Source organism: Opisthocomus hoazin, chromosome 11 (assembly GCF_030867145.1).
Source record: "Opisthocomus hoazin isolate bOpiHoa1 chromosome 11, bOpiHoa1.hap1, whole genome shotgun sequence".
Taxonomy (NCBI): Eukaryota; Metazoa; Chordata; class Aves; order Opisthocomiformes; family Opisthocomidae; genus Opisthocomus; species Opisthocomus hoazin.
In genome coordinates this window covers 19,146,890-19,157,763 of record NC_134424.1, presented here as the reverse complement: position 1 = coordinate 19,157,763, position 10,874 = coordinate 19,146,890, and the positions used below count along the sequence as shown (strand labels likewise).

At 41.2% G+C, this 10,874-nt stretch overlaps 1 protein-coding gene across 5 annotated transcripts in view; it reads right to left on the bottom strand.

Annotated features, from left to right (window-relative positions):
- Nucleotides 1–623: 623 nt before the first annotated feature.
- Nucleotides 624–10,874, bottom strand: part of MAPKAPK3 (MAPK activated protein kinase 3) — a 52,308-nt gene continuing 42,057 nt past the window's right edge. For 4 of the 5 annotated variants that reach the window (XM_075432836.1, XM_075432832.1, XM_075432833.1 and 1 more), the window contains exons 7-11: nucleotides 9,321–9,396; nucleotides 9,018–9,142; nucleotides 6,884–6,969; nucleotides 4,085–4,165; nucleotides 624–2,567 (exon numbers count right to left, since the gene is read on the bottom strand). In XM_075432836.1, coding sequence (XP_075288951.1) covers nucleotides 2,409–2,567; nucleotides 4,085–4,165; nucleotides 6,884–6,969; nucleotides 9,018–9,142; nucleotides 9,321–9,396 — 527 coding nt within the window. In that variant the 3' untranslated portion in view covers nucleotides 624–2,408. The remainder of the gene's footprint in view (nucleotides 2,568–4,084; nucleotides 4,166–6,883; nucleotides 6,970–9,017; nucleotides 9,143–9,320; nucleotides 9,397–10,874) is intronic. The other variant, XR_012765252.1, reaches the window with a different exon arrangement.

Genomic DNA, 10,874 nt, shown 5'->3' with positions numbered 1-10,874 from the left:
CTACCGCGCAGGGACTGGAAGCTGCGGGTGCTGTGCCCAAGCGCATCAGTCCGGCGCTCCAGCTTCTGAACGGCAGCGCAGTAAAGACAGGAACCCCACAGGGACCCAGACTGAGCTGACACGTGAGATGGCACTAGCTGGAAACCAAGAGCTGCTGCTCAAACTTTGGGCAAGACAGAAGCAAAAACATGGGTTGCAAAAGCTCCGGTACCGCTCTACCCACGGCAGCCAAGACCTCAGCACATCATACAGAGGTGCCCTCTTCACTGCGACAGTGGGAGCATGGATCACCCGCATGGGGCACAGAGGTCAGAAGGTGGGAGTGATGTACATAGAACCCTCAGAAAATCTGGATAAAGGAACAGAAACTTGGATCTGGCTCTGACCCAGGTGTTGCACCCTGAACACCTCACAACTATTCATTCGTTGTATTATTGTTTACAGGTAGTGAATAATAATTGCATAATTAATAGGAGTGATATGATAAAATAAATATATACAGGACATGCTATGATCATAGAGATACCGATAAACATGAAATTATTTTAAAATATATCTTTGCAGAGATTGATATGTAATAACAAACCCTTGTAATCTTAAAAAATGCTCGAAGTTGGGTAGCCTTTGAACGTGGATCATTGAACACTTTACTTCTCCCTTTTCCCATCACCTTCAACACAGACATACCTCGCAAAGCCATGCAAACTCCGCAACATCTCAGCAAGAGCAGGGATGACAGGAGGAAGGAATGCTGTAGCACGATTTATTAAAATCGGTTTATAAAACCCTAGGACCAGTTCACAAAGAAGATGAATGGAGGTCTCGTCCAACACTGTGAAGATGGGAACAGGGCTCCCCAGACAAGGTCCAAAGCCTCGAGCTGGTCTTTGTTGGAGGTAACAAGATCTATGTGCAGTTGGATTTGATGATTCAGATCCTCTCTGGAGCCTTGTTTTCCTTTTTGTCTTTTAACATTCTTCCAAGTCTATTAATACACAGTTCTCCACATGCCTACCACAAAGTAGTTTTTCTCTGCATCACTGGGAGCACATAATTTTCATCCTAGACTCTGATAATACTTCCACAAATATTTGCTTCACCTCAATAAAAAAAACAAAAACAAACCTAAAATACAGCGAGAAGAAATATTTCGATCACAAAGTAAAACAAATTAGCAAACCGAGGCTAGATTCCCATAAAACAATGATTGGTATAGGAAAAAAACAATGGGTGGATATACTAATAAGGGCTGATCTCCATCAGCTGGCCAAAATCTTTGGATCCAGAAACACCAACAAAGCTGCAAATAAAGTAGCATCCTCCCCTGCCCTGACCCCAGGCAACAAACCAACCCCAGCACCCCAAAATTTGCTATGATCAGCACATCTCAGGCAGAGGGTCTGGAGATAATTACCAGGAGGGATGCTGGCAGACACCAGGGTCCATTCAGAGAACAGGCACTTGCCACTTCTTTACGAATTTCAGAAGTCTCTTGTCTAGAGCAGTCTCTTGTACACAATTTCAGGTCCAGTTGCATGCCCTAAAGGTTGTGGATCCAAGAGGAACAACAATATTCTCTGCAGGATACTTTCAACTAATTAAAGCCTTATTAAAACTCTTCACATAAAGTACCATTTAAATTAAAAACATTATAAGAGAGGGATCTGACAGCAGCAGAGACACGACATACTGGTTACAGTTTAGAAAACACATGTTATCAAATGAGAATTCATGGCAAACTCAAATCTTCACATGAGACTACATGAAGACTTTATGAAAATGGAAATATATGGATGCTTTTTCCTGTATCAGCAGCAACTGTTTACTGTTTAGGTGATATTCTGTAACTATAGGAGGTAAGTTTGGAAATATTGATTATTACCAATTCTAACACGAAATGCTGTCCAGATGCATCTACAACAGAACTGCACCTGTGCTACTCCTATAAAGAGCAGTGACATTTTCTCCTTTCTCAGTACTCATGTCTGAACTACTAAAACACTCCTAGCAGAACACTTGGCATTTTTCCTATTCCCAAGTTTAAAATGGTAGCACAAGTTGCTGTTGTAGATGGCTGTTAAAGCCCCAGTGCATTAGTATGCCAAGGCTGCCTCCTGTTCTCTCCTCTTGTCCGACACAGTTCAAGCCAAAACAAAAACCCATAACATTTCTGGTATTACTGTACCTTCCCCAGCAATATGCAACAGAATCATGTAATATACGCTAGCCTTTAAAAGCAAAGCCCTGATTCAAGTTATAAAAATGTAATCTTTCACACTGCTCCCTCTTGGCAGGATAGCTTCTTCACGGTCTCATTGCCTTTGTGGTACGGACTGAGTTGATCATACTGATTTTAAATTGTTCCTTTCGACTTTTACCCTCCACCCACAGGTCCTTGGCTTCTCTTCTCATTGGTTATTGCACCCTGGGGCTGCAGAAGAGGTGCCTGCCTGCTTTTGCTTCTTACGCCGTTTGTTCAGGAGGCGGTTGTTGGATGTTTTCAAGTCTTTAATTTTCACCTGATCATAGTCCACCCTCATGGTAGCCAAAGCACTGGTCATCTCCTCCTGAAAACAAGGAAGCAATTTATTGAAAACCCTGAGGCAGAGAGCACACAGGCACCCCACACTATAGCCAGGAGATGAATGTACAAAAAGGAACCCTCTGTTACACTACGGCCAGAAATAGCTGAGCCCTTTCTGCTGCACTGGACTATGACTAAAGGCTTCGCTCTACTCATGGACTCATTCAGGAGGAACTATTCACACAGCGTTTCATCTGTGAGCATGCAGGACCACACTCCGCTGGCCTAAATTCCACCACGTCCCTATGCCCTGCCTTTCGTACTGGCTGGCTCTGGGCCTTCACCAGCTACTGAGCCTCGGCTTCTTATACCAGTGTCAGAGCGCTGCTTTCCTTGCTCTGTGACCAAACGAGGTTAGCAGGAACTAGAATAAAGAGCCCACACAGAGATGTCTAGCAGTATATGCTTCAAATTCACACGCTTTCTTAGTTTGAATTAATATTTAAGTGCAGGCAAATTTTAAACTTTTTAATAAAGCTGTGAGCAAAAATCTGCTTAAGTGAATGAATGTCTAGACACCTAGTTCAGGAAAGGAAGAACGATTACATATTATGGGAATGCTAGTGGCCTAGGGGAATACCTCTGGGACCTACAGAAAGCACAAGCATAAGAAATTCTCAGAAACATGGAAATGAAGAATGCCAAGTGAAAATATCTGTTCGATCTCTTTCACTCGGGAGGCAAAGATTGCCTAGGTCCTACGAAATTTTACCATTACATACCTCAACAGATGAGACTATACATCAGTAATTTAAATAAAATCAGTAATCAGTAAAATACACTACTACTACAGGAACGTTGCAATTATCAAAATGCCAAGCACTGTAAATAGAAAAAAATCAGAAATAATTTTAAAAGCATGCCAACCTGATAAAGGTCAGCAGGAAAAAAGTTAAAGCTCGCAAACAATGTTTAGTCTCCCCTTTAACTTCTCTTTGCAGGAAGCATTCAGCTGTCATCAGTACAAACAGTAGGTGAGGCACCTGGTTCCATTAAGGGTAAGACAGATATACTTCTATCTCCCCCTGCCAAATGTCACAACAAGACAAAGCTAAGGTTTTTTAATGCTGTTTTACAACAGAACAGACTAGAAAACCAGAATGCAGCTCAACCCTCCCATCGTGTCCCCCTACATTTTCATCATATTCTTCACTTCACTATAATGAACTTCAAGCTCCCTCCACACTGTCCCTTCTCCTCTGTGGTTACACACAGTGGGGCTCAGCAGGTAGCGTCATTAGTAACTTTGATCATAAAAATCATCTTTGTTGATATCTGGCACAGCTGTAAGGTTGTTGGATGAAGCTGAAATGGCATTCTTCATTTTTAAACAATTATATACACTACTGTTCTAATCATGACTGTTTATGCTTCCTTTGTTTAACACTGTTGTATTCAAAATAGCCATAATCTCCAAGGAAATAAGCGTATGCAGAGAAGACAGCCCATTTAATCTCTTATTAGACTTGATTTCAAGAAATCTGAATATGATTGACTCACTTTAACTTCATCCCAGTGGTCTTTATCCTCTTGCAGAACCCGTGCAGTATGGAGAGGAGTTGGTGGCACTGACATTGATCTCTGAGAAAAGAGAAAAATACCAAAAGAAGTGTTCTGCAAAATCATGTTTGGGAAGTGACTGCTTGCTCTTCCATGTGTATGGAGGACATAAAACTTTATCTAACCTCTTTCAGTGGCCCTCATTATTCATGCTTCCAATCACTCCATAAGCTAATTCATGTGTGAGGTACAAAAGGACTATAGTCCCCACACGACAGTATCTTTAAAGAACAAAAGGAGAGAGAAATCAGCGCTGAGTTTCTTTCACTCTGCTCACTTCCAGTCCAACCAATAACCCCGTGTTGGATAAATTTTTTATGTACATGTTAGACTCTAAGTCATTTCACTATTCATTAGTCAATGTTTGAAAGTGGTTAATTTGACCTTCATCTTTCGGATTCGTTGTAGGAGAAATTTTCTTGTACATATACATTAACTCAGACTACCAGTTTTATCAGATCTTAAGTGTGTCCCGAAGAGAAAATCATAGTATTATTCAGAGTAAGGCACACTACAGAAGACAGTGCATCGCTTGAGACGCTCTTCCACATAAACCCGAGAGCTATGCTCACCTGCTATGAAAGATCAGTAGATACTTTAAATCAGAATAAGGTACAATTTCTAAAGCCGGAAGCACAGTTCCCTAGCTAAATTCAGCAAGAATCATGGTATTTCTTGCCAGTCCATAACCCAAACTACATTTTCACCTGGATATTCTATCTTCATTATGCTTTCTACCCAAACTTGCTGTCTACTGCTGTGGTGTCCTACACCAGATGCAGCTGCATGGCAACAGTGTAAGGAGATGCCTATACTTGTCTCTGTAAAATGAGCATTCCATTGGAAACAGTGCTTACACTGCACCAAGCTAACAGCAGCACTGCAGTAGTTAAAGAAGTGGAAGCAGAAATCACGACACCTGCTTCCTCTGGAAAAGGACCCTAGCTGTCCAGGGTATAGTTTTATCAAGTACAGGTGGGAAATGCAAAAGCAGCAGACTGGCTTTAGTGGTGTCCCTGAGCAGGTGTTGAAGATGCCCTCCTATCTGCTGTCAGCTACTTCTTGTTGAATAAATCTTATCTACAAGTTAACTAGAGGATTACATGCTCTATCTAAAATGACAATTTTTGCATATTCCACAAAATTACTTCTGCCATCCATCTAATAATAAAAAAAAAAGAGAGAGGGGGACAAAACAAAAAAAGAGGAGAGACAAACCCCCTCCTCCGCTGCCTGTGCAAGGCATCTCCCCATACACATTCCCACTTAGGGATTTAGAAAAAGAAAAGGAAGAACACAGACATTCACTGTGTTGGTCTTTCCCTCCCTCTGCCTCATGAGAACAATGGGTTCAGTAGGAAAAAAAATGCCAATCTGCAGCTCCTAGAGCATTCTTCCAGGAACAGTATTCTAGCACGGCTTTTTGGTGCAGCAGAGTCTATAGATCTTGTCTCTAATCTCCTCCTTATTAATTGGTTATATGCATATTTCAAGTAACATGTGTCGCTGTAGGTGGTAGCTTCCTTAACTATTAGGCACTCATTCTGTGAAATTCATCGCCTGCTGACTTCTGGAACACCTCCTTCTTGGGTCTCCACACACTCAAAGCTGGGAGTATTTATTCTGAACAGTGATTACATTTTTATTTTGTTTAAAAAGACTTAGAAACATTGTCTACATTCTATTCTGGTTCTACAGTCTTTGTAACCTTAATTTCACAGCTTTTGCAACTCTAAATGAAGACATCTACCTGTTTCATCAGAATCTTACCCAGTTATATTTCTGTATGATTCTAACAGCTTTAAGATCTTCAAACGGGCGTTACAGAAATGCTGACTATTGGTCATGCCTCTGTTTCTGCCCCTTCCTCTGGGGATCAGGATAGAAAGAAAGCACTATGACAGAATAGGGCATTCTACCATACAAGTGATTCTGTTCCTGGCTGATGATTTTTTGGGCAGCTAGAAACAAGACTGGTGCCCTTTTAGGCACAAAGGTGAGAAGCATAATCTATTATTTTGAGTGACACCTACAGAGCAGAGATGACATCTTGAAATTCAGCCTGCTAACTCCTAGGATTCTTGCCTCTCGTTTGAAATCATTAGTATTGTACTATTCGAGTCCTTTTTCTTTGTCCTCTAAAAGTATTTTTTAAGCAAAAGTAAATTCAACCAAGTCATAGAATGAAACCTGAACTGGGACCGTTAACAACTCAGTGTACCATCCTATCTGGCAATCTTTTACGGGGCACTAAGCCGAGACCCTTGCTCCTCCCCCAGGCATTTCCAAACTCTGCCAGTGCTGAGAATTCCCACTAAGCACAAGACTCTGTTCACACTGACACAGCTATGCACAACGGTGCCTGAGACCACTAATAATAGTTCTCTTTAAATCCTGCACCAGTGAAGTAAGTGCATACAGTTTATTTTTATATTTTCAAAGAGAGTAACACATGCACCTTCTGCAGAGTTAACAGGGACTGCCTGTTCACAGAAGGTATAGATATACTCGGTTTTTGCTTCCAAGGATGCTATTGTGGGTGTCTCTCTTTGTGTGTCCTCTGGTAACACCAAGAAGAATTGTGGTTCTACAGGCAGATGACCCTCTGTGAAGGGCACAGTAGGTTAAGTTATTAACAGTAATCATCATCCTCCTCTTGCTGCGCTACACAGAGCTACACAGAAGTTCTGCATGTAAGAATTCATCTTGCTCCCTTGTAAAAAGAGACATGAAACTCACGTTAATCCAAGGGTGATTCATAAATTGAGAAATTGTCATCCTCTCTGTTGGGTCAGTCTTCAGCAAGTGGCGAATCAGTTGTTTGGCTGAAAAACAGGACCAACATGGCATGTTGTAGTCTACTACTGCATTCCCAAATAACCTTGAAAACACAAAGACCTGCTGAATGAAGAAAAAGAACTTTGCAGAACTCCAAACACCTATCTACTGCTGCTACCATGTTAAGAAGCCATGTACAGTGTGGTAGGTTATTATGTTTAAAGAGGCAGAACATGCAAACATCCAACACAAGGGGTAAGAAGGAAAGACAAAGCATTGGGGATTCCATCTACGCTACCTATATCACCAAACCAACTGTTTTGAGAGCAAGAACATGAGAAAAAGAGAAACATAAGAACAAAAAGCTGCCAAGTTGTCTGTCTGAAAGGTGACAAGAAGCTCGGCATTATGGGCTGAACGAATATATAAGCTGATGTTTTGAGAAATGAAGGAAGACAAGAACGAGCACAGGCTGTGGGGAAAAAAAGACAATGAACTTCTCTTTGACAATTGACAGGCCACTAAAAGGACAACAAAGTCAAAGAAATGGATTGCACAAACAGGCTTTGCAGCGGCTTTCTGTGAACGTGGTATCTGCCAAAGCAAGAGTACCAAGTAACTGAGATATGAGATGATGCGAGTCCTAGCTTCATTAATGCAGGCAGACAGGAAACACTACATCCAAGTGAAGTTATTTAGAAAGACTTACACATAACTTCCTTGGAGGAACCAAGAAAACTTCCTGAATAAGAGTTCTCTTTTAGAAACACTGAATGCGAGATGACTAAATGCTTGTAAGAAGCTGCTAGAGGTACAAGTTGAGACTTCAGTTTGTTGAGAGAGGCTGCATCAGAAGTTTACAGAAGCGATTACCTGGAGTCTAAAATGTACAAGGAAACAAAAGGAGGGGACCACAAACAGAGCCCTGTAAGATGATTACAGGCAGCTGAAGGGGAATTTAGAGGAAGCCTCCATAGATAATGCAATGACAGAACGATTAGATAAACAAATCCGTGACAAGAACGGTACAAAGGAGGGCAAAAAGAAGCAGTCTGCTGAAGGTGCCTGATCAGCCCAAAAGAGTACACACAAACTAGCTCATCTTAATAGGTTCAAAGGTAGAGGGCACCTGTCTTCATTCAGGCAAGCATACAGAAACCCTACAAATTTTCCAAGTGCACGTTCTCTCACCAAGCTCCCCTAGCATTTTAATAACTGCTGTATTATGAACAAGACCCAAGGCAGACAAAATATTATGCCAGAAACACATAAATAAAACATCTTCCTTACTAACGTTCAGTAGTCTATGCTGCATGCACAACCACGAGATCCAGTAAGGGCTGAAGTGCCACAGATCACAGTATTATCCAACAATCATTTGTTATTGCTAAACAGCAGACAATAACAGGATGTGAGCAACAGCAATACAAAAGGCTTGTTGGTGGGGGGGGAGAAAAAACATGATGTGCCCAGAAGTTGCTGACCTTTTTCTCTAATATGATGGGCAGGTGAGACTTCCAGCTTATGAGACTGTCAGAGTAAGAAAGAATCAAAAACACCCTCTTTCAGGACACTGGTTTGAGCCCATCCAGGTCACAGCTGAACAGCAGCAGCTTTATGTCAATGACTTCTACAAAATAAATTGTTGACCTTGATTTAAGTGGTGGCTGGCAAGTTCCCACATCACAAAAAGCTAGCATGAAAAGTTGCCATCCTTGCTGGCTGTATCAACAATGAGGGCAGACTGAATGAGTTCTTAAGACAGAGTTTGCCTTTCCTCCAACTCAGCTTGCATCGCAGCTGTCCTGGCAGTCTCCTTCCTCAGGATTAAAGACTTTTGTTTCCAGAGGGTTTAATCTCAGCATTCACTAGCACTAGCTGGAATTTGAAAGAAAGTTTTCAGTAGTCATTTACTTTCTGTAGTACTTCAGTTGCTGGCTAGTTCCCAGCTGTTCTCTGTATCACCTTACAAAAAAATCAATTTCAATTCTAAAAAAAAGGGGGAAAAAAAACTAATTTCTAAAAGTCTCTGGTAAGCACTCCACCACTGCACAACACCATGCAGATAGTCATCAGTAGCACTGAGCACCATTACCTTCCTCTGACACTTCAGCCCACTCTGGACTGGGAAATCCATATTGGCCCATTCGAATTCTTCTCTTCATTCCTGGAGAAATGGCTTGACCAGTGTTGGAGTAGAATGGAGGGAACCCACACAGGCTGTAGGAGTGGACAAAACAACTCTTACAACTAGGAAAGTCCTTCCATCTCTTAAAAAGTCCCGTAAATGCTTATACTCTTCTGCAGGTTGCATGATCCTGGTGACTAACTACTTTTAAGTGCAGATTTAATAAGATGTGTCCTTTTTCTGTTCATAAGCCTCTTTCCAAATACTTACAGAATATATGTGATGACGCCCAATGACCACATGTCACATGATTTGTCATACTTCTCAGGACCAAGGACTTCTGGGGCTGAAGAAGATTAAAACCAGAAATTAACAGACTACTAAATACTTCCTTTCGTCTCCACCACTTTATAAGTAACAGCATACTTCAACAACAAATATTGGTGGCATTAAAAAAATGCAACTCACTGCAGGAACTGGGTGGTATTTTCTATTAACAAGTTCCTAAGCACATCTAATGCAGCTTTAAAAAGGAGGAATGGAGCTGGCAAAACGCCCTGCTCTTCACCTTAGTGTGTCTCTGCGCAAGAGAGTACTGAGATTAGAGAAAAGCAGAAGGAGATATAGCTAAATGTGTGCAGGGAGACACTGCGCTGAAAGAGGCAGGAGCATATGTTCCAGAAATCAGAACAGAAAGGATCTACTTCAGCTGTGATAAAATTTTGAACGGTACCTAGGTGGAGTGTGTTTAGCTCCAGCAACTATAGGGCACTGTATTTTCCTTTGGCCTCAAGAGCATTATTGTTTTTCACTAAGTAACAAAATTATAGAGAGATACATTTAGAGGGGATTTTTTTTTTCCCCTGGGGCAGGTGAACTGGCAGGGAGCTTGATTTTGTAAGGAAAAAGATTCTCTAAACACATGAGCAATCATGCCGTTTTTATTTATAAAAAGGTGTTGAGAAGGGAAATGTCAGCCTGTTTATATACAAATATAAAGGCATAAAAACATGTATGTGTAAATTCCTTACCATTTTATCACTAGTCCTAGTTTACAAAAACATAGAAGAAAGTATCAGAAAAAAACCTGCTGTTGTAATTCTCTGCTAACAATGAACAACAGTATCTTTCAATACAAAGAAACTATAAAAACTGACATTATAAAAGAGAACTAATTCTTCCAAAAAATTAAGCCCTTTTTCCTCCAAAGAAATTCCAAGTGCAGACTGCCTCAGTCATACCATATGGTGAATGACTATTAACACAAAGACCAAAAAGGACGTAGTCTAAAATAAGTGCATAAAGGACAGTCTACTGTGGCATTCATTATCCAGTGCTCTGGACAAAACACAGGGAAAAATTCAGCTGTGATTAAGTCACATTGGTGCTTTATTACTAATTCCTCCATTTGCCAGCTTTAAGGCACTTTACAGCTGAGGCAATACTCTCCCTGTTCTCTTTTATTGCATTAGTTAAGCTAAGGGAAGTTTTGCAAGGAAACACCCAAACAATCAAGAAGCTGTGTTCAAATTATGGCTTTTATTGCATCATTCAGAGGAAACATCAGGATTACTTCAAGTGTAATCAGAAGCAACATGTTCTCTCTCCTTGATCATCATTTGCATCCCCTGTTCAGGCGGTTTCCTCCACAACCAAGGAAGAAGGCAGGAGCACTGAACTGTACTGGAACCAGACTAGGTCTGGGTCGAATGCCAGTTTAAACTTTGCAGGCTACCTCTTTGCTTTACATCCACAATAGAAGATTTCCCACCTAATCCTGTAAGTCCACAGGCCCACTATAAGGGAGGGGATGACAGACTAAAA